The sequence below is a fragment of the Diceros bicornis genome, chromosome 9 (assembly GCF_020826845.1).
Source record: "Diceros bicornis minor isolate mBicDic1 chromosome 9, mDicBic1.mat.cur, whole genome shotgun sequence".
Classification (NCBI taxonomy): domain Eukaryota; kingdom Metazoa; phylum Chordata; class Mammalia; order Perissodactyla; family Rhinocerotidae; genus Diceros; species Diceros bicornis.
In genome coordinates, this window is record NC_080748.1 from 27,652,055 (window position 1) to 27,676,313 (window position 24,259).

The window sequence follows — 24,259 nt, forward strand, 5'->3', positions numbered from 1 at the left end:
TTTCCTCAGAATTTTGAAGTCATTGCACCTTTTAAGTTTCAGGGTTTGCTGTTGAGAGTGTGATGTCATTCTGACTTTTGCTATTTTGCATGTGACTGTTTTTTCCTCTTTGGAAGCTTTAAGGATCTTTCCTTTATTCCAAGTGTTCTGAAATAATCATGATTATGTACTCTGGTGTGGGTAATTTTTAATTTATTGTATTGGTTATTCTATTGTCTCATCAGTCTGAAAATTCCTTCATTTCTAGAAAATCTTCTTGTATTATTTCATGGATAATTTCCCTTCTTTGTTTTCTCTGTTCTCTGCTTTTTGGAATTTTTCTTAGGAAGTTAGAGATTCTCGACTGATCCTCCTAATTTTCTTATATTTTCTCTCCTGTCTACTTTTTGGGAAATTTCTTCAACTTTATCTTACAATGCTTATGTCTAATTTTAACATTTCTGCTGTTACATTTCCAAATTCTCTTTCTTGTTCGCGGTGCCTTTTTATTTTTTATTTATTTATTTTTATTTTTTGTGAGGAAGATCAGCCCTGAGCTAACATCCATGCTAATTCTCCTCTTTTTTTTTGCTGAGGAAGACCTGCTCTGAGCTAACATCTATTGCCAATCCTCCTCCTTTTTTTTCCCCAAAGCCCCAGTAGATAGTTGTACGTCACGGTTGCACATCCTTCTAGTTGCTGTATGTGGGATGCGGCCTCAGCATGGCCAGAGAAGCAGTGTGTCAGTGCGCGCCCGGGATCCAAACCCGAGCCACCAGTAGTGGAGCGTGCACACTTAACCACTAAGCCACGGGGCCGGCCCTCTCTGCCTTTTTAGAGCCTCTTGTTCTTGTTTCATGGGTTCAGTATCTTCTTTTGAGGCTGTTATAGGTTATTTTTAAGGTCTCTTCTGTTCTCTGCATTGTTTCTTTTTTTCCTTTCAAATTTCTAATTCTCTTTATATTTTTTAGTCTCTGACTTTCAGGTTAGAGGCTTTCTTTAAAAGTTTGGTGATCCTTGACTGTTTGTCCACAGGTAAGAGCCAGGCACTAATACCCACATTGAGAGTACTGGGTTCATGATGGGGCTCGTCACATGCTGAGCTTCACTTTAGGGAGATAGTGAAATAATTGTTTCATTAGGGATGCTCCCACTATCAGTATATGAACTTCTGCAGGGTGGAATCCTCCAGATTCCTGATCTGGATATGTTTTTTTGCCAGCTTTCGATGAGCAAGGGAAGGGCAGCGACCTCAGTATTCAGTAGGTGGACTCCCAGTTCTCCTTTCTCACTACAGCGCCTCATTGCTGCCTCCAGGGCCTCTATAGACTATCTTCTAGCTTCTGTTCTTTGCTGTGTTATGTGGGGGAAGGGAGGGAAGCAGGTTTGGGCAAAGGCAGAAGTTGGGCTGCAGTGCAGTGACAATAAGAAATTCACAGCAAGTAAATGGTGTAAGTTTCTTGTCTTTTTCCAGGGTTGAGGAGGGGTAGTTGCCTGACCCGGCAGGAAGAGGAGGAAGATACGGGGTCTAACTGCTTCTGTTTTTAGTTGCACCCTGCACTTGCATCTCCAGTGGTCCCTGGTCCCTCTAATCCCTAGACCTTCCTGAGATTCCAGGGCTGGAATTGGCTGCCCCTTTTGCAGATGTAGGTGTCACCTTCTCTGGTCAGCCATGTTATGTACCACACCCATCTGCTTTCCATCTTCCAAGATTTTGTTGACATCTCTCATGTAGTGTTTTCTTCTCTGTTGTGCTCCTTGTCCTTGAGTCTTTATGCCTTTTGTTGTTGTTCCCATTACTATCATTTCACTAGGCTTTGGGGAGGGAATAAAGATAAAAACGTGTCCAATTCTCCATGCTTTACTGGCTTGTGTGGTATTTCTAAAGGGTGTTTTAGGAATATTTTGATCAATGCTATGTTATTAAATTGAACTTCTAGTCCCACCTGGTGACTACTCTAAAGATCAATATTCCTTTGGTATTATTATTTCACATACAGACCTAGGGCTTGTGGGTTTCTTTTTGTCTTCTGAAGCAACATTAAATTAGGTTATAAAATTATATTGTATATAATTATAAAATTAATTGTTTCTGGCCGCTTCTCCAACTCAGTGTCCAGTCTCTGAAGGCTAAACTGAGTTTCCTTGAAGGTCAGAAATTCATGGGCTACTTCTTTGTCTTCCTCTACGCTCTCCCTTTCCGACTCCCTTCCCACTCCCACTCTCCTTCTAGCCTGGTAGGCTTCACTGTCACAGCCTTGGGTAATTTTGCTCATCTCTTAAGCTTCAAGTGATCCTGAAGTTTCATCCTTGGTCCATTAGAGACAGCGTGACAAGAGCAGGGCTGGGAAAGTGGACACTGGTGTCCGGTTGGATTGGGTTGCTTTGAAGGCTTCCTGAGGAATTGGGACTAAGAGCCATTTTGTGAGGAGTTCACTTTTCCTATGCTTCATCACGTAAAAAGAGAAGAAAGATGTATATATACTATTTTACAAATAGTAAAATAATGTATTAACAAGAAAGTAATTGCCAGGGGCAAATCTGGAGAGGACATAGCTGAGAACGGGCAGTTGGCCGCACTCCCAGCGCCTGGGGAATAAGTCCTTAATCCTGAGGGGCATCTGGGTGACACAACACAGTGTTCACTAAGCATCTCCCATGCACTGCTCAGATCCACGTCTTCCTGTATGTTTTGGGTGTAGCTCCTGCAGGATTCTAGTGGCCCTCTTTTCCTAGGGAAAACTTCAAGGAAGATCATTAGTGGGACGAATTACAGCCTCTGTGCTGCAGCTGGTCTCATGGCCACAACTGATACTCATCACCTCCTTCCTCTAGAACCCATCCTAGATACCCCTCACATTTGGCTAGCACCTGGCTCAGGTGGCTTACCTGATTGCATGACCCAGACTCGCATCCTTAAGGGGTACAAGCCCCTGACCAGGCTGTGTACTCTGGCCATGGCTGCTGCACATTTCTGTTTACCATCACTATTGGGCAAGTGTGTACCAAAAGACCACCAAATGTCACCTGTGTGCCAACCATATTCCTCTCTGACCCCCATTACATAACAGCAGTCCTCCTCTTCCTGTTGACTGGGGCTGTTGCCTCCGGCAGGAGGGTGACTCCTCTTCTTTCCTGTTGGTCCTTTGACTAGAGGAGCAGAGAGTACCTATGGCAACCATAGCTTAAAGTTCAGTGGGATTCTTGCTGTGTCCCTCAGTGGAAGTGTTCCTGCTTAGGGAACCAGGCCTTATAAACCTACAGAACCTCCAGTCGTAGAGACAGGAAGCACAGACTTCCAAAGGCAGTCATTGGGAGTGATGGTCAGCGGGGCCGCTCACGTATCCACTTTGGTTCCTGGACCCATGTTTTCCACCTATTAGGGACACAGCACTATATAGTGGCTATTGATTTAGAGTGTATACTTTACGTTGGAGGGTAGCATCCCATCCTCACGTGGTGTCATCTCCAGGCTGATGCCTCAGCTGTGCCTTCAGCCCACTTGCCATCACTCTCTTCAGCCTGCATCTTCTGGATGTTGTAGTATGTGATAGGACCAGTGAGCCCCATGGTCATGTCAGCACTGCTGCACTCTTTTGCAATAAAATGGGTCCCTTGGTCTAATGAGATGTTTTATGGGATCTTGTGTCAGTGGATTAAATACTCAGTAAGCCCTCAGATAGTGGTGCTGGCTGAGGCCCTGTGGGCAGGAGACCCATACCTGGATTATATGTTGATTCCTGTAAATATGAATGGTTGCTCCTTCCAGTATGGAATGGGTCCATTGGAGTCACCTTGCTACCTTGAGGGGTTGTGCTGTATCAAGGCTCTGGTCTCAGTTACTGGTATAGTGGGCATTTGGCAGTGGTAGTAGTTAGATAGATCAGCCTTGGTGAGTAGGAGTGCAATCTTCTGTTATTTGCATTTTTCTTCTTATGAGTGACGTTGAGCATCTTTTCATATGGTTAAGAACCATTTACATTTCTTATATTGTGAACCGTCAATTCGTATTTCTATAGGGTTCTTGGTCTTTTTCGAAGCTCTTTTTATATTAGAGATATTATCTCTTGGTAATATAAATTACAAATATTTTTTCTCAGTATTTAATTTTTTTCTTTGCTCGTGGTATTTTTTTTTCCATATGAAGTTTTTAAAATATATATAACTAGATTCATCTCTATTTTTGTTGCTTCTGGATTTTGAGTCATGGGAAAATTTTCCCTACTCCCGGGTTATGGAGGAATTCACTAATTTTTCTTTCTAGTTCTTGTTTGGTTTTATTTTTTACATTTAAGTTTCTGATTCATTGGGAAATATAGTATATGGTGTGAGGAGTGAATCTAATTTTTCAATATGACTGTCCAGTTATCTCAACCCAGCTTGTAAAAAGTCCATTTTCCCCCAACTGACATAGCTTTATTTCTACATGCACTTGGAATATTTCTAGACTTTCATCTCTGTTCCATTGGTTGGTCTGTCTGTTCATGTTCTAGTATTAATCTTAGTTTTAGAAACTTTTTATGGGTTTTAATAACCAGTAGAGCTAGCTATCCTCTCACTTCTTTTTTTAGGGTTTTTCTATTTATTCTTGTTTGATCTTCCTCATGAACTTTCTAATCAATTAGTCTAGGTCCAGAGAGTAACTTGAAGCATTTCATTGCCATTACTTTAAATTTATAACTTTACTTGGAAAAATTAGCATCTTTGTGATATTGAGTTTTACTGTCTGAGAACAAGGTGTATGTTTCTATCTGTTCAAGTCTATTTTTCTGTCTTTTAGGAGTTAAAACACTCCTAGGTTTAGACATTTCTATCTCCTGATTTAACACATAACATTGTGGATCATTTTTCTAAGTTTTATGCTCTTTCAGTCTTGAGCCCCATCCTTCTTAGGATGAAATTTCCTATTTATGGTTTTAGTTATAATTTCTGTAATAGAGAAACCTCTTGAGAAACACACATCAGAGGGTCTCTAGATCTAGCTTGTACCTGGAAGAGGACCCTACCTTTGTTGACTTGTTGTCATTCTAGATTAGAAAATCAGAAACCTACGTAGTTATGAGTACCTTTCCTCTGGTTGCTTGGGGACTGTTGCCTGTGAGTCACAGCCTGATAATAACACTTGGATTTCTGCTGTTGCTCTTGGATATCATTCTTGCCAGGTCCAGATTGTCCTTAATAGGTCAGCATGTTTTATTATCGTAGGAAAGTCATGAGAAGAGTATATCACTCGGGGATATCTGCTCTTGATACTCAGCATGCTGTGGGAGGAAATGCACGAAACAGTAATACTTCCAGAGAGGACACAAAACAGAAAAGTTACCTCTATCAGAATCCCAAAAAGATAAAGTCATTAAAAAAAAAAATTCAGCCGTATTTCATACCAATAACTAGTCTGCTTGAGAGAAGCTCTGTGATTTTTATATATAGTACATACCTCTTTCCTCTGTACTTTGTGAGTGAGTGACACCTGCCCCCCAAGGGTTCTCTGAGACTTGGTATTTAGTAAAACGATGGTAAAGATTAGTGATGAGCTTTCCTGTGTCTTCTGCCTTTTGCTTGGTACCTGACACACAAACTATTGAGATGAGTCAAAGTGTTTAGAAGGTCTAATTTTTGTATCCAGTCGTGCGTCACTTAACAATGGGGATATGTTCTGAGAAATGCGTCATTAGGTGATTTCGTCACTGTGCAAACATCACAGAGTGTACTTACACAAACACAGCCTACTACGCACCTAGGCTCTGTGGTACTGATCTTATGGGACCACCGTCGTACTTGCAGTCTGTTATTTTCCGAAACATCGTCAGACAGTGCGTGATTGTATATAAACTGATTTCTGACCACAAAGCTGATCTTCTTTCTATGTTTGTGCCAAGTCCTTTCTTTAATGACTTTGCATCTGTCTATCCTGTTTTCTCATCCATCCCTCTTTCCCTCACCCCTCATCAGTGGTTACTTTATAGGGAGGAGGGGGCAGTGTGAAAGAAATTGAGGTTGCAGAATGAAATTACAGAGTCTTGAGAAGAAAGTACAGGGCTTATCATTTCTTCTTGGAGCTGATTCTTTGCGTGTGGCCATCTTGTATAGATGGAGTTGTTTATGCCTGGGGCCACAATGGATATAGCCAGCTTGGGAATGGGACGACCAACCAAGGCATTGCTCCCGTCCAAGTCTGCACCAATCTCTTGATCAAGCAAGTGGTTGAAGTAGCTTGTGGCTCACATCATTCAATGGCTTTGGCAGCTGATGGAGAGGTAAGTGCCCTGATTTTATTCTTTATTTTTAAATTGTGGTAAAATATACATAATATAAAATTTACCATCTTAACCATGTTTAAGTGTACAGTTCAGTGACATTAGGTACATTCACATTGTTGTGCTACCATCACCACTATCTACCCACAGAACTCTTTTCATCTTGCAAAACTGAAACTCTGTACCCGTTAATCATTAACTCTCTACTTCCTCTTCCCCCTAGGCCCTGGCAACCACCATTCTACTTTCTGTGTCTATGACTTTGAGTACTCTAGGTACCTCATATGAGTAGAATCATACAGTATTTGTCCTTTTGTGACTGCCTTATATCACTTAACATAATGTCTTCAAAGTTCATGTATGTGGTAGCATGTGTCAGAATCTCCTTTCTTTTTAAGGCTGAATAATATTTACATTATTAATAATATATTATTAACATATTATTACTCAATATTACTCAGTATTATTATCGAGTATGTATATGCCACATTTTGTTTATCCATTTATTTCTTGATGGATATTTGGGTTGTTTCCACCTTTTTGGCTATTGTGAAAGTGCCTTGCTTTTAAAAAAATAAAACAATGACCATAGTTGTTCTTGGTATAGTGTGAACATAGTAGTCCTGTGTGCATAGCTAAAAGCATTGTGGGAACACACTCTTTTTCTAACACAACCTATATTGTGTGATCAAGACCACTCTTGATGATAGTAGACCTTAGTCTTAAAGCAGTTGAGTCTCATGCTCTTTCCTAAGACTACAAATCAGATGTGTATGACAGCGTTCTGTACTTTTGTTTTTTTTTAATGACCCCATCCCTTAAGGTCTTTTTTGTTTTTCAATAAATGTAATGATGTCATAGAAAATAACTTTACCAACATTATAGTAGTTACTATACCACTTGTTCACCCCCCACGTTCCATGTTTATCCTAAAGGTTACTCATCCTATTGATTCTCCCTTTTAATTTCTTGTATCATTTTGTTCCTCTCCATCTCCATAACCTTAGGTCATGCTTTGTCACCTGCCTGGACTGTTGCCGTGGCTTCCCTTGTTCCATAGCTTTTTGATTGGTCTACATGTCCAATATTACTTCCCTGCCCACTGTGGTTTCTAAAGCACAAATCAGATCATCTTGTTCTCGTTTAAAGTCCTTCAGTGATGTTACAGTGATTTTACTAAGTAGGGCGGGTTATGGATGAAGAAACCAAAGAAGCTCGGGGAGATCAAGGTTTCATGGCTGGGATGTGCTGGAGCCAGGCCTAGCATACAGGCCTTATGCCTCGGAATCCACCGTGTCCTAGTCTGTTTCTTGGTTAGTGGAATCTTAGCTCTCATTTTTTTAGATAAAAGGCAGCTGCATTGCAAGGGAACCTGGGATATTTGAGAAGTGCCAGAAGAATGATTGTTGAAATTAGAACTCACTGATTTGTACAGCCTGGATTCTTGGTTTATTTTAACCTTAAGCATATGCTACTTTGGATAATTGTGCTAAATATTTGCATTATTATGCTAGATATTCCTGTGAATCCACTTTCAGGAAGTGTTGCGGGTTCTTTCTTTTGTACCTGTGAAGTGAACCTGTAGCACATATTCTTTTAAGACATCAGCGGTGGGTTTCTCTGTTGTTGCCTTGGGCAGCATCAGACATGTGAAACTCAGAAAGTGCTGACAGAAGAAAGAAAGAATTGTGGAAACCAGAACTCAGGATGTGTGAGGACCACTTCCTGCAGGCAAGTGAAGGGGGGTGGGAGAGGTCCTTAGAAATTCTCCTAGTGGTGGAGGAAGTTATTTCCTCTCCTGCCAACATCCTCCCTCCCCTGATTTTTCTCTCTGTCACACTCTTGTTTGATAGGATCAGTTGGTAATTAACTTGAAGTGATAGGATCACTTGGTAATTAACTTGAAGTGATTTTTGTTTTGTTTTTCGTCTTTGTTACTAGATTTTAATTAACTTAGAGATCCATTTGTGTCTCTCTCCCTTGGAAATCTGGCTTTCATGTTATGGCAGATCACAGGCCAAAAGCAAGCAGGATGCAGTTGAGGAAGGGAGCTGCTTAGAGCTGACAAACAGCAAATGAGAACTCAGAGGAAATATTACCAAGCACAGCCCCACAACCCAGTATCATTTCTGTAGGGGCAAATGTCTCTTTAGTACTTGGGAGCATTCCTGTGTTATAATGTGGAACTACGATTGATAATTATAATCGTGATGGTCCTGAGTCATCAGGAAAGGTTATGTAATGTCTAGTATTGGTGATTAGTGAGACAGGGAAAAGCATAGTATGGTTTCAAAAGGTTTCCATGAAAAAAAAAAAAAATTTGTGCCCAAAGAGTTAAGCAGATTTTTCATATCACTGGTACTTGTGTGGCATATACATTGTTTCCTAGTGATGCCAGATTAAAAAACAGATGTAGCTGCCATAATTATAGAGGCACTATGGCGTAGTGCTTAAGAGCACAGCTAAATGGCTTGGGTTCAAATTCCACTTCCACTATTTACTGGTTGTAGAACCTCAAGCAAGTCACTTAACCTCTCTGTGTTTCCATTTCCATATATTAGGTGGGGATGATAATAGTATCTACCCCAGGGTCACCTTGTAGGATTACTATGAGGGTAAAATAGGTGAATGCATGTAAAGCACTTAGAGCCATTTACTCATTGTAAGTACTCATTAAGTGGGTTTATTTTTATTTTATGATTATTGTCATGTGTTAGAGGTAGAATTTTCACCCTTACTATTCTTTCTTTTTCTTTTTCTCTTCTCTTGTGTAGGTATTTGCCTGGGGCTATAACAACTGTGGCCAGGTGGGATCAGGATCTACAGCAAATCAACCAACTCCTCGAAAAGTCACAAACTGTTTACACATTAAGAGGGTGGTTGGCATTGCCTGTGGTCAGACCTCGTCCATGGCTGTTCTGGACAATGGTGAGGTGAGCTATCTCTGCGTTCCGCTTTCTGCTTCCACCTCCTCTTTCAGTGAAATGTCATTTTCTTCATGAGGTGCATGTATTAGGTCATGGGAGGAAGAGTGCGTCATTTTGATAGCTAACTGGTTACTGACTGAGGAGTAACCAGAGGATGTTTGCTCCTCAGTATGAATTTTTAAATTTCAAGATTTATCTGCAAGTAAAAATTCTAACGTGTCTAAATTTTACTTTTTTGCAAGATTCAAATAGCCTAATGCTTATAGGTGTGTGTTTGCGATTTAATGTCATGAATTAAAGAATTTGACACTGCCTCTTTCTTCCAAGGAAAGAATCAACTGTGCAGTCTTTTTTTCTTTTTTTTTTTTTGTGAGGAAGATCAGCCTTGAGCTAACATTCATGCAATCATCTTTTTGGTGAGGAAGACCGGCCCTGAGCTAACATCTATTGCCAATCCTCCTCCTTTTTTTTCCCTTTTTCTCCCCAAAGCCCCAGTAGATAGTTGTATGTCGTAGTTGCACATCCTGCTAGTTGCTGTATGTGGGACGCCGCCTCAGCGTGGCCGGACAAGCGGTGAGTCGGTGCGTGACTGGGATCCAAACCCAGGCCGCCAGTAGTGGAGCACACGCACTTAACCACTAAGCCACGGGGCTGCCCCCTCAACTGTGCAGTCTTTAAAGTTAGCTGATGGGGGTCCAGCCCAGTGGTGTAGTGGTTGGGTTTGTATGCTCTGCTTCAGCAGCTCGGGGTTCGCGAGTTCAGATCCTAGGCGTGGACCTGCGCACCACTCATCCAGCCATGCTGTGGCAGCATCCCACATGCAAAGTAGAGGAAGATTCGCACAGGTGTTAGCTCAGGGACAATCTTCCTCACCAAAAATAATAATCTATTGTTGACCTGATTGACATTGCCATCAATTTAAATAAATAAATAAATAAATAAAATAAAGTTAGCTGATGATGTTTATAAGCAGTCAGTGATTCCAGTGGGCACGAAGTCTCTGTAGAAGTCCCTGCCTACATCTGGAATGTTTGTTCACAGGAGGAAGCAACTTGCAAAAGCAGAAGTTTTTGTCCTGACTGTTGTTAGCTACTTTCAAAAACCTACCTTTCGGTGACTCTCTACCATGCTTTGAGCTGATGGTTATTTCTATAAAATTGTTCTCATTGCAACTTCTACTTAAATGGACCTGTTACCATCTATGTATGCCTTAGTGCACAAAAATATACAAAGATATGTCTTTGGAGACAGACATGTGGAATCATGCATTGGGGTTCTGGGGTGCTTTAGAATTTACTGAATGCTCACTCATGTTACTTATTTTTTTAATCAATCCTGATATCATCCTGGATGACTTCAGAATTCCTTGAGATAGTCATCTAACATTCTCCATTTCAGTATTCTTCACTTCTCCTTTTTTAAAAAAATTAATTTAATTTTAAAATTATTATTATGTGGTTATTTTAACAAAGGAAAACAAATGAAATGTAAAAAGTAAATACCTTTTCCCCAGTCTTGTTAATAGTTTGATATATAGTCTTTGGACTTTTCTCCATAAACAATTACAAAGAGGTGAATATAATTCCCTTTTTAAAAAAATGAGATGATTATACCTACTGCTTTTTTCTGCTGTCCTGCGACTTCCCTTCTTAACAACATATATGTTTTACCTGAATCTGTGCTCAGACCATTTATAGCTGTTTTCCATTATAATGGCTGCTTAGTTTTCCTTGTGTGGATGTTACTGTTTCTTATATGGATGACCCACATCCAGAGCTCTACTGATGGACATTCCAATTATTTCTAATTATTTGCTGTTATAAACAATGTTGCACTGATTTTCTGTGTTACTGTTTGTGTGTGTGTGTATATCTTTGTACACTTGTGCAGTATTTCTATAGAGTAAGTTCCCAGAAGTAGGATTTCTGGGTCAGGGAGTATGCCGTTAAAAATTTTCATAGCTATTGCCAAATTTCTGTCCAGAAAGTTCAGACCTGTTACACTTCTGACATTGAAAGCACTTGTAACCATCACTTGCTAGAACCCTAAAGTCTATGACTCCTTTCCTGTTTTATCACATTGCCCTGAGAAGCCCCAGCCGATGCCCGTTTGCCCTGTATTACCGTGGGGTGTGGTGCCACCACACATCTCGGGTTTCTAATTTGAGCTAGACCTTTTGTCTGTTCCTGGTCTACTTTTTCTTCTCTCCCACACTGGCTGTTCTAAACCTTTAACACTCCTGTCAAACCTGTGCCCAGCTCTGCCCTTTCAGCTGATGACTACCCTGTCACTCCAGGTATCCAAGGGGTCACCAAGTTCCACTACATCTGCCTCTCTAACCTCTTTCCTATCCACTCCCTCTCTCTTGGTCCCACTGTCACTGCCTTAGTTTGGACCCTCACCAGAGCTCACCTGTTTGCTGATGAGAGACAAATTTGTCCACCAAATGGTGCCTGCCTCTAGTCTTACGCATTCCAGTTACCCTTCATGTTGTGGCCGGTGTGATCTTTCCAAAAACGCAAATTTAATCATATTAATCTCTGTTTTGAAATATTTCAGTGGAAGATCCACAGATGCATTCCCTTTCTCTGCTATGTGTTTTGACACTTTATCCCTGGCCCTTACCTTTCCTTCTAGTCTTTTCCCTACCACTAACCCCGGATGTGTCCAGCCAGGCCACCTGCTTGTCTTCTGAACCAGCCTCCAACACATTCTGTGCCCTCTTCCTGGAATGCCTTCACCCCTCATCCTTCACCCCTGCTCAAATTTCCACTTCTGAAAAGTCTTTCCTAAACTTTCTTCCTATAGCTAAATCCTTTCTCCTCTCTGCTGCTATAGTGCCTTGATTATGTCTCTATTATAGCACTTGCCACCTGGCTGCAAAAAATTTGCGTATGTCCATCTCCCTTGTTAAACTGTGACCAAAAACTTATTCCTCGTATCTTGCACAATGTCCTGACGTAAAATAGGTGCTTAATAATTGTTGATGAGCCTCAGCTTACTCATGTATAAAATAAGAATTAGTGACTTGCCCAGGGCTGTCCAACTAGTAAGTTATGGAGTAGGAACTGCCAAACTCTGTCATCCCCACCCCTAAAGCATCTTCTATTTGGAGATCAGTGTAGGATCACATAGCGTGGAATATTGGTGTTGGAGTGAAGAAAGTGTACTCGATTTGTTTAGACGGACTGCATTTTTACCTCTTCTCTCTCACTAGCAGTTTGAAAAGCCTGTTCTCTCCCTTCTCTCCCTAAGGTGTATGGATGGGGTTACAATGGCAATGGTCAGCTGGGCTTGGGAAACAATGGCAATCAGCTGACCCCTGTGAGAGTGGCAGCTTTGCACAGCGTGTGTGTGAACCAGGTACGTGTGGTGGACTCTTAGCTGCTGGTCCCCATCTATCTTCCCTGCTCTGACTTGGAGGAATGTTGAAGATTTACTCTTCAATAAATCTTTTCAAACAATACCCTGTGCCTTCATCTTCCACATTTAATATTATGTTCTCTCTAAATTCCCACCATGAGAAGGAAGACTGTGGTGCTGGGACATCAATGTTGACAAGATAAAAAAAGCTAGCGGAAAAATCCAGTGGTTTCAGGTTTAGGCTTTTCTAATGCTTTTTTAATGTTCCAGAGAATGTCAGTCCACACTTGATGATGAATTGGCATTCTGCAGAAGCTGGCTGTAATTGTTAGGTAGATGTTTTCCCTGCCCTTCCTGTTTTCCTGTTTATGGTAACCATTCAAATTTACTTGCAGATTGTCTGCGGCTATGCACATACTCTAGCACTAACAGACGAGGGCTTGCTCTATGCCTGGGGAGCTAACACGTATGGGCAGCTGGGAACTGGCAATAAAAATAACCTGCTAAGCCCAGCACACATCATGGTGGAGAAAGAAAGGTAACTTGGCTGTGCTGTGTCTTGAGATTGTGTGTGCATTGTGGACTTGGGACTGTGTGTGCTGGAGCTGTGGTGTTTGGCTTTGTAGCTGTTCTGTTTATTAACATTCTCATTTTGAACAAAAGAGTTTGAGTACCAGCAAGAATGACCGTGAAGTTGATATGATTCTTGTGCAGCTTTCTAAAATAATGTCCTGTGATTGATAGGCATTGGTATAATTCCTGCTGACTTCTTGTTGCCCATTTAGTAGGGAAGTAAAAGAGGGTCTATCACCTAGTTGAAATTCAAAGTGTAGTACAAAGTTTTCCTTTGCGCCAACTAAAACAACTCTAAATAAATAAAATCTGCCTTTGAAAGGACATTATCTGTTTAAATATTGATTTGATTTAATGTGTGTTACTGGAATAGATGCTTAATGTTTGTTCTGCCAAATTGTGAGATCTTAGCCACTGAGTTTTAGAATGTTGACTTCTGATTCCGGAACCCTGCCTAAGAGGCGTACTGAGAAATGTAGTACGTTTGGCTTGATGCCCAGTGGATTGGGATATTCCGAGTCCATGACCCCTAGACCAGTGCTTATCAGCCTAATGAGTGTTCTGAGCTCTGGTAGGGGATGAGAGGAAAAGTTGTATTTGTAAGGAAATGATATGTTGGAGACGGTATTTTTTTTGCTACTATCTAAGCCCCTAAAACTGTCACGGCATTTTGTCAGAGTCCACTTTCCTCATTTCCTTTGGTTTCTAGTCCCTTTTTCCAGGTTTTCCTCAACAGTATGTTTTATTTATCCTAACTCAGAATGAGGTTAGGATGAGAAGTGGGGCGACGGGAAGGGGGAAATGCAGTGCTCTTGCTTCAACCTTGTGGTTTTGTCCATATAGCTTGGCAGCTAATGTCCCTTGATCTTGGGCTGTTTTTTGAGGTGTTCCAAGCATGAACATTTCATTTACCTTGTGTGGTGTGCTGTAGGCTTTTGTGATAAAGAAGTGACAAGCATTTTTCTTAAAACTTTTCAGGGTAGTAGAGATCGCAGCCTGCCACTCTGCCCACACATCTGCTGCCAAGACCCAGGGAGGACACGTGTACATGTGGGGCCAGTGCCGGGGCCAGTCGGTGATCCTGCCGCACCTCACCCACTTCTCCTGCACCGATGACGTGTTTGCCTGCTTTGCCACGCCCGCCGTCTCATGGCGCCTCCTCTCTCTAGGTAAGAAAGCTCAGGGCTACTTCCACCCAGAAAGAAGGGTACTATCAGCTGACCAGTTTTCCTGCATATTTGCTGATTATCGGCTCTTGTAGGTTCCAGAATGTTTTCTTCTCCATTAGCTTTAATACATTTTCCCAAATTAGATTTGCGTAAGAGAATATATTTATATGTTATGAAATATTATATGGTCTTATTATTTTCTCCCCTTAAATGCTTTCATTTTAATTGAGGTGAAATTCACATACATAAAATATAATCATTTAAAGTGTACAATTCAGAGGCAGTTAGTACATTCACAGTGTTGTGCAACCACCATTTATATCAAGTTGTAAAACATTTTCATCACCCTAAATGAAAACCCCATGCGAATTGAGCAGTCACTCCCTATTCTCCCTTTCCCCCAAGCACTGGCAACCACCAATTTGCTTTTCATTTCTATGGATTCACCTATTCTGGGTATTTCATATAAGTGGAATCATACAATATGTGACCTTTTTTGGTCTGGCTTCTTTTACTCAATGCTTTTGAAGCCCATCCATGTTGTAGTATATATTAGTATTTCATTCCTTTTTATAGCTGAATAATGCTCCATTGTATGTATATACCACATTTTGTTTATCGATTTGTCTGTTGATGGACACTTGGGTGGTTTCCACCTTTTGACTATTGTGAATAGTGCTGTTATGAACATCCATGTACAAATATTTTAGTAACCTGTTCTTAAGTGCTTTTGTTATACTAAATTTATTACATAATTCAATACAATATGAACCAAAAGTGAACTTTAAAAAAAGTAAAGAACTTGTGGTTTTTAAGGTGACATATTAACTCTACTTTCTTTCTTTTTCTTTCAGCCAGTCTCTTGAATAGTTTTATTTCAAAAGGGCATCAAAACAGAGGTTTTTATAAAGGGTAGTGAAATTCAGGGTGATCTTTGGTTACATAATCTGTCCTTTTTTGAATATTGTTTTAAGAGTCCATTATTGATCAAAGATATTAAAATGTTGTACAGCTGAATAGTCATTAACTGGATGATTTTAATTTCTTTTCCTTTTATTTCTTGTTCATTTCTTTTTGCTAATGCATTTCTTTATTTTTTTAATTTTTTTTAAATTTTTTGTGAGGAAGATCAGCCCTGAGCTAACATCCATGCTAATCCTCCTCTTTTTGCTGAGGAAGACTGGCTCTGAGCTAACATCTATTGCCAATCCTCCTCTTTTTTTTTTTTCCCCCCAAAGACCCAGTAGATAGTTGTATGTCATAGCTGCACATCCTTCTAGTTGCTGTATGTGGGACGTGGCCTCAGCATGGCTGGAGAAGTGGTGCGTCGGTGCGCGCCCGGGATCTGAACCCGGGCCACCAGTAGCAGAGTGCACGCACTTAACCACTAAGCCACGGGGCCGGCCCATTAATGCATTTCTTCTAAGTTGTCCTTCATTTGTATGCAGAGAGAATAAGTGGGTCATGATGCCCTGTGTTTGAAAATTACTGTAGCTCTTGACAACCAAGGACTTGGGTTGCTCAGCAATTGATATTAAAGGCTAGTCTATAATATACATCGTGCTCAGGTGTGTCAGACGGCTGGTGCTGTCCCATCGTCAGGTGACCAGTCTTTATGGTCGTGGGGGCAAGAGTATGTTTAGGAAGCGTTAAGCTGCTGCTCAACTTAAAGTGAAACAAATGGAACACTTCCAGGTTCTTTCGCTATAGTACAGTGTTTGTTTTGCAGTGAACATTGTGATTAGAAAAAATTTAGTTCCCAGAGTGGGACTATTGGGTGATAATCACACATATATGTATAGCACGCACAGTGAAAGCACTCTGTATGCATCTTCAGATTCCCGTGTACTACTTAACCTGGACCTGTTTGTAAAAGTCTTCCCAGGCTCTTGCATCTTAAAATGGCACAGACATCCTTTTCAGAACAAACGTCCTAACATTTTTGAGTGTTAAGTTTGGAAAAAATGTGGTCATTGGATATATCTCCCAGATAGCTTCTTTCCCTTCCACCCTCTAAAAGTCAGAAGTCTTTTTTTCCGCTCAGTTTATGATCTCAGCTGAGTATTAGGAAGAAGGTCAGAGGTGAATTCACACCTCTGAAGAATATTTCTTCTCCAAAAGGAAGTATTATACTTGTTGCCAGAAACGAAGAGGGGAAAGGTTATTTTAACCTGTTGACTAGATGCAGAAGTTGAGGCACTGATAAGAAGCTATTTTTTGGATGGGTGGGTAGCAATCTAGACCCCTGGACTTCTTGCTTAGTCATTTCCTTTCTTTTATTCACCGGGGATCCAGGTTACAGGGTCAGGGAAAGCCTGATTTTTGAGAGATTGTCCACTTTTCCTCCATAGCCAAGAGGGCTCTGCATTGTGGGAGTTGGGGAGGGCTGTGAGTTAAGGTCACAGGGCTTAGGTAAATGAGATTTCCTTGGGAAGTTCTGATAATAAAACTCATGGATAAGTTCATTTGTTAAATTTCAGCCTGAGTTTTCGCAGTTGTCCCTCCTCTAAGAGTTGCCCTGGTAACGCTAGGCTACTGAGAGACACAGCTCAGTTCTTTGAATGCCATTCTCATTTGGTGGGCAGTCGAAACGTGTCCCTCTGTCCATAGGACCTTCGTTCAGGGCCGATGAGGATCTCTGGAATTTTTTTATTTCCCCGTTAGTCGTCTTCTGCTTGTTTGTACATATAAAGCACAAGAAAGTGTTGCGTGAATTTGCACAAGTGCCTTTACTTTTCTTCCTAATGACACAATTCTGCTTACGTATAACCATAACAGCAATTCTGCTTATTAGGCAATGTGATCACATTTTTGTAAAACTGTTCCCTTTGTAACATTGTTACTAAGTAAATTTGCTCTATTTTTAGATAGTATGTAAGGATTATTGTTTCTACATTAGTTTTTAGGGTTAAGAGGGATGTTTAGATTCCAGATAACTAGGAAAAAGGGTTTCTCTGCATAAGGACATGACTCAGCATTACCACTTAAGTGGTGAGTTTGTTTTTTGACACTCCTTGAGTTGAATATACCAACCCCTTGAAACTACCCCAGAGCAGAGCAAAGGTGTTCTTAGTGTTTCAGTCAAGGAAAATTGATAAATTCTTAGTCTTAGAAGAGAACCACTCAAGTTTTGAGAGAGTGGTTATATAATCATAGACTACTTATAACTTTTTCTTTTTTTGAAAATACACATTTTTAATGTCTAACTTAGTATGTAAGACTGGTATTTAGCCTTTCCAAATACATATTTTTTTGTGTACTGTATAGACTTAGGATACTTATTTTAATACTGTGAAATCGATTTGTTAAATAAGGCATGAACTCTTTTGAAAAAAATCTAATGGAATGATCCATTATGCTAATGATTATCTTTTTGAAGTCTTTCAAATCTTGAGTATGTTTCCTGAGCTTCCTGTATTAATAATGTGTTTGTTGCCTTCAGAGCACGAAGACTTTTTAACAGTTGCAGAGTCACTGAAGAAAGAATTTGATAGTCCAGAAACTGCTGATTTGAAGTTTCGAATTGATGGGAAATATATCCATGTTCATAAAGCTGTTTTGAAAATCAGGTATTTTTGCATGAGCTTGGAGGCATCAATAACCTTACTTTCTTGCAATCTCCATTTCTTTGTTATTCCACAAAATGGGGGCTGATAAGAAATAGCCTTGGCAGTAGAGAGAAATGGCACAACTTAATATTTTTGCAGATAGCATCGGTCTACTCATTTTTGGAGAGTTCTGCGTGTGTGTGTGTGCACACACTCACGTGCCTTTTAGGAAAAGTGTAACACGGTAGTCTAAGTATTTCTCTGTATTGTTTTTTAAGTGAAGAATCTTGTGAATACTTATTTCCATCAAAACATTTGTTTACGGGGCTTAAAAAAAATACAAAAGATTGTCAGTGAAAAGTACATATGTCCTCTTTTAATTAAAGATTCATTATCCCCAAGTAGAATACTCTCATAGTCAGGAATGCTGGACTTCTGGCCCTGAGAGCCATCTAATTCCCAATTAAAGACATGTTCTTGGGATATAGTAAATGGCAGGAGTTTTTTGTATAAAGGTGATGGAACTTCATATTTGTTAATAAGTGTTTGGACTGTTGCTCAATGAGGCTGCCATTACAGAGAAAGAGGCCAGTCAAATCAGACCATTGAGAGTTAAACTGGCCGTTTACAAGTCTTTTTGGAAATTGAGTTAGAAACTTATTTACAAAATAACATGTTTTAAGGGAACTGAAAAGCCATATGTTATTCATTACTTAAGGGAGTAAGTATCTGAACGAAAGTATTAATTGAAGAGATGAACTGGAAATGATTCTATCTGTGAACCTATGGTCAGCCAGGCTATTCCCTTCATGTATCATTTTCTGACCCATTTTACCTATTATTTCTTGCTCAGATAGCTATTTCTTTTTACTTCTTAGATGAAGTAATTTCTTATGTAAGGAGAGCCATTCTTTTAGTATTCTGAGTGGATTTTGAAAATATTTTGTATTTATTTATACTATATCTCATTTTAAAAGGATTTGAAAAGATGATTTTTTAAAAACTGTGAATTTATGTTATACTTTAAGAAAATCTAATATTCAGAAATCAGTTCCTCATACAGGTGGATTGGTACATGTAAATACAATACAAAAAGACCCACTTAGGTTTTCTTGAAATATGTGACTATCCTAGCAAACATGTTTTATTAGATAAATTGGTAACAGGCTTGGGAGGAGAGGAAAAGGGAGCAGGGCAAAGCACAGGAAAAAAATAGGAGTGATGGCTGTTTTGAAGAGGAGTCAGAAAAGAAGGAAATTGTCATATAAGGTAAGGGAACAGTAATCAGCTTAAATGTAATCTAGTTAACGTTGAAAACAGTTTAAAGAATATGCTGATTACATGAAACAAAAAACAAATGAATCATTTAAATGATGTTATATAATCAAAAGTTTTAACTCTTGTTTCTTTTTTTAAAGGATTGCTGTTTTGCCCATATATGGGACTGTTAAGAGATGAGACTTTTTTTTTTTTAAGTAAGATTGCCCTGAGCTAACATCTGTTGTCAGTCTTCATCTTTTTATTTTTTTCTCCCCAAAGCCGCAGTACATAGTTGTATATCCTAGTTGTAGGTCCTTCTAGTTCTTCTATGTGGGATGCCGCCTTAGCATGTCTTGATGAGCAGTGAGTAGGTCTGCCCCGAGGATCCGAATCAGCGAACCCTGGGCTACCAAAGCAGAATGTGCGAACTTAACTGCTACGCCACTGGGCCAGCCCCTGAACTCTCATTTCTGAATTTCCTGTAATTTCATTGTTTAAAATGCATTTCTGTAGAGCATCTTTTTAAAAAAACAAGAGAGCCAAAAAACTTGATCTGAATGGGGGCTGTCAAATGGAAACGGTAGTACTGCTTAAATGCTGAAGTGAATTGGTCTACATGTGATACTTAATATTTAACAGGAAGTACTCATCAGAAATGAAAGTGAGTGTACTTGAAAGGCACATATAAAGCCCTTGCACATGGAGTGTTTTTAGGATGCTAGCTACAGATTCATGATCCTGGAGTGTGCGAGCCCAAATATGTAGCACTTAAGGATACCTGTACTTTTTATCTGATTCCATCAACTTAATTAGGTAACTTTTGCTGTTCTGTTTTAGGTGTGAGCACTTTCGATCCATGTTCCAGTCTTACTGGAATGAGGACATGAAGGAGGTGATAGAAATAGACCAGTTTTCTTACCCAGTGTATCGTGCCTTTCTCCAGTACCTCTACACAGATGCAGTCGATCTGCCGCCTGAAGATGCTATAGGTACTTCAGCCACTTGGGACTGGCCAAGCCACATGGTCAAAATATATCTCCTCATGTTCTTATAGTATTGGAATGTAAAGTGTCAGGTTTATTGGATTTTACATGGTTTTTAAAAGATTTGAAGTAAATGTCTTTAAAAATATTATTGTGTAGATGTTAGCTCAGAGCCGGTCTTCCTCAGCAAAAAGAGGAGGATTAGCATGGATGTTAGCTCAGGGCTGATCTTCCTCACACACACAAAAAAATTATTGTGTAGTCATCATGGTTAATAATTATGGACAGTTCATTTATGACTTTGGACTTATTTTAATTTTTTAAGACTGATGTTGTTAATGATTTAGCATATCATTTTGGAAACAAAATGAGGAGAGAAATTCCATTTTTTCCCCTTCCTTTGTACTATAGAAGAAATTGTATAAAGTGAGTATGGAAGAGGAATGTTTTGGAGGTGGGGGAGATAAGGAGTAAAAAGAGAATTTATTTAATAAAATTCAGAGTATTATTCACTAAGAAACCTCTGCTGGTTTATCTACATAACTGTTCACCAAAATGAAATATATATGTGTAGATATTATGGGAAATTATCATAACCTTGATTTAACCTTTCACACTTTTTACTTTTAGGTCTTTTGGATTTGGCGACATCTTACTGTGAAAACAGACTGAAAAAACTTTGTCAGCACATTATCAAGCGAGGAATCACTGTGGAGAATGCCTTTTCATTGTTCTCTGCTGCAGTCAGATATGATGCAGAGGTAACATAACACAGCAGAGACCACAACCACCCTAAGTCCCCGCGTGCTCTGTCCCCCCTTTTTCTCGCATGAGGCAAGGAACGTGATGAGTAATTTCACTTCTGTTGTCAATGAACGGACTGATCCCTAAAAAATGAAATCTGGCCTCGCTTGTTCATTCTCTGTTTGTAGTTTCAAAAATGATTGTTCCTCTACTTTCATTTTTAACTAAGAAAAGAAACTAGCTGAGGTCTCAGCAGCTGTACTGCAGGTTGGAATGTCAAGTGCCACAACTAATGGGACTAACAAACAGCATGTTTTAGTTTCAAGTATTTCTCAAGGTCAGCATATATATTTTTTTCAAGACCCACTTTGTTGTCTCCCCAATTCTCCCCTGTCACAAGGCAAGGATGCTGTATGATTTATATCTGTGTATGCTCTGAAATTCTATCATTGTCTGGTCGTAACTCACAATTATTCGTGTATGAAGAACTTGCTCTGGATTCCTTTTTGTTTGTTTGTTTTTGCACTGGATTGAATTCTTAGTCTGGGATTCATGGATCTCTAGAGAGTCTATGAATGAATGGGCTTTTGGAAGTCTGAAATTTTGTGTTCATGTGCATTTTCTTGAGGTTAAGAACCACAGCATCATCAGATTGTAAGCTCTTCGTGAGCAGGAACTATATCTTATTCATCTATGTGTCTATAGTGCCTGGCACATAGTAGGTGCTGGATGATAAATGTTTGTTGAATTGAATGAAGCTCATACCACCTGAAGGATGCATCATGGGTGATTAGTGAATTGAAGGCTGGTATGGTTGGGTTTACAGACTCATAGACAATAAAAGGTAGAGAGTAATAGCTTTAGAGTTCAAGATATCTAGCTAAGGTATGCACCCCAAATGGCACAATTAGTCTGTTCTCATACGTATTTTGTCATCATATGACGAGGCAGAATACCTGGTATCAGGGAATTGACCAGACACCTGCAGAGATCTGCAGCTGTGGCCTCAGAGATGTGGTGGAGGATATACTTCATCTTTGTCACATTTAGGGACTGAAATGGACCATTATGTCTATATTTTCAAGATGTATCCTATTTTTGTTTGAGATTATATTATGATTATAAATATTTGATAAGGTCAAATATAGCTGACTTTCTCTGTGGCTTGACAACAGAGGGAATCAAAGTAAATCATTTCTAATAGGAAATGGAAGTATAGTTTTTTTTCCTACCCTTTTTGTGACACCATGAACTTCTTTATTAGAAGTGTTATTTCCTTAGATTTCATTTCCACCCAATGATATAATTTTAAATTGGTTGATGACTTTTCTCTCCATTTGGTGGTTGATTTTATTTATTTATTTTTTTGTGTGAGGAAGATCAGCCCTGAGTTAACATCCATGCTAATCCTCCTCTTTTTGCTGAGGAAGACTAGCTCTAAGCTACCATCTATTGCCAATCCTCCTCCTTTTTTTTTTCCCCAAAGCCCCAGTAGATAGTTGTATGTCATAGTTGCACATCCTACTAGTTGCTGTACGTGGGACACGGCCTCAGCATGGCCGGAGAAGCGGTGTGTCAGTGTGCGCCCAGGATCCGAACCCGGGCCGCCAGTAGCGGAGCGCGTGCACTTAACCAAGCCACAGGCCGGCCCGGTGGTTGATTTTAGAATCTTCTCTGTCTCTCCACACTCCTCCTCACAGCTAATGAGTTCCATAGTCTTGGGATTAGGATCCTGCTAATCGACTAAAACCACTCAGAACCTTCTGGACAGAGGCAAACATCTCGGCTCTAGTTGCTGGAAATCCCTTCCTCACTTGCATCTAAAATCTACCCCAGAAAGTTTATAGAAAAAGCCTTATGCCACTTCTACCCATGCCAGCTGATCATTTCCTTTACTAGTTTTGATTTTTCTCATATTAAATATAAATTGCATTAAAAACTGGCCCTTATTTGAGACCACAGGTGCACGTGATTCCCCAGAGTCTGTCACAGTGTGGGCATATAGTTGGCACTCAAAAATATACGTTGAGTTGAATGAATGAATGAATATACTTGAAACACCTCGCCGTGAAGGTGTGCTTTTTAAAAAATGTAAAAGAAGTACTTTTACATTTTATTTCTTTAATGCTATAGAATGTAGTAAGTAATACTTTAGAATATAAAAATGAAACCTACTTACTATATCTATTAGTTAATGAGAAGACACTACTAAGTTGGATTTGAAATTAACTGGGAAAATGATTATTTTCAGAAGCTCAACTTGGGCATACTAGATGACTTTCCTTTCATTCTGTGGGTTGAAATGCTAGAAGATGGCAACTACCTGCTTCTCACGTTTCTTCTCTTTTCTATAAAAGTTATCGTGGTTCCTCCATACCCTCTTGTGAGAAGATAATTTTGAAGCAAATGTACACACATAAAACCAAAAAGAATGTATTGACTCCATAGTTCTGAGGATTTTAAAAAGTAGGCTGAATTGTTGTGGAACCCTTGCATTATGAATGCATTGTGAGACTTTTCTACGGGTTTTAATAGAGTAAAGAAAGCCTTGGAGAAGGAGCACTCAAATATTCCTGTAGTACAAACCCAAATAAATGTTGACATCAAGGGAGAAAATGTCAATAAAACATTGTCTAAAGATAGTTCTGTATCACATTATAAAGATTTTGAAATGCTTCTATTTATAGTGTTTCTTTTCAGGAAATTTTTGTTTTCTATGTATATTTGAACATTAGGAGAAACTAGGGAAGTATTATTTGTTTAACCAGAGCAGAGAACTTTCCAGAAAATCCTACTTGCTGAGCAACTTACATCTTAGAATTTTGCTTTTGGTGGGAGGTAATAAACATGAGCCCAGGAATCTAATTCCGAAATTAGTTTGGGATATGAGTGTTGGAAAACTTTGTGCTAAAGCCATATGTTCAGCATTTTTATCTTCTGTCAGAGGGACAAATTAAAAGTTTTCAATGATCAGTAGACTGTAAAATATTTTTGGGGTAGTGAGAGAAAGCACCTTTAGTTTTTATCATATGGTAAGACATTTCAATACATTCTAGAAAACAAAAAACAAAACCCACTTAGATCTGGAATCTTTTTTACTTGATATACTATAAAATGAATTCCAGACTTGATTTTTGGGTTTTGTTTTGTAATTGCTTCAACTAAGTTTGGACAGAGTCAGGTGTGGTTCACAGTCTTACCATCTGGAATGTGTCTCAAGAGGGGCTTGTGACTCAGGCAACCTGTCTCACTCTGGCCAAGTGGCCTTCCACAAGAAGTCTTAGCATTCTATCTTAGCTATCTTAAGCTTGGGATTTTAGGACTGGATAAGAACTCCATTAAAGGCCGCATTAGCATTTTAAAAATGTGGATATTGAGACCATCTATTCTCTGTGGTTTTTATTATTAAAGAAAACCTGTGGAAAGGAAAAACAACTTATTTTCAGAGTATGTATA

The 24,259-nt window shown here is 39.5% G+C and overlaps 1 protein-coding gene across 5 annotated transcripts in view; it reads left to right on the forward strand.

Annotated features, from left to right (window-relative positions):
- Window positions 1-24,259, forward strand: part of RCBTB1 (RCC1 and BTB domain containing protein 1) — a 52,086-nt gene that overhangs the window by 20,767 nt on the left and 7,060 nt on the right. For 4 of the 5 annotated variants that reach the window (XR_009221184.1, XM_058548137.1, XM_058548138.1 and 1 more), the window contains exons 5-12: window positions 6,070-6,236; window positions 9,011-9,169; window positions 12,419-12,526; window positions 12,922-13,064; window positions 14,078-14,268; window positions 17,711-17,837; window positions 19,914-20,065; window positions 20,690-20,820. Coding sequence is in view for 4 of the 5 variants with exons in the window: in XM_058548137.1 (XP_058404120.1) it covers window positions 6,070-6,236; window positions 9,011-9,169; window positions 12,419-12,526; window positions 12,922-13,064; window positions 14,078-14,268; window positions 17,711-17,837; window positions 19,914-20,065; window positions 20,690-20,820 (1,178 nt within the window). In the remaining variant the exon portion in view is untranslated. The remainder of the gene's footprint in view (window positions 1-6,069; window positions 6,237-9,010; window positions 9,170-12,418; window positions 12,527-12,921; window positions 13,065-14,077; window positions 14,269-17,710; window positions 17,838-19,913; window positions 20,066-20,689; window positions 20,821-24,259) is intronic. The other variant, XM_058548140.1, reaches the window with a different exon arrangement.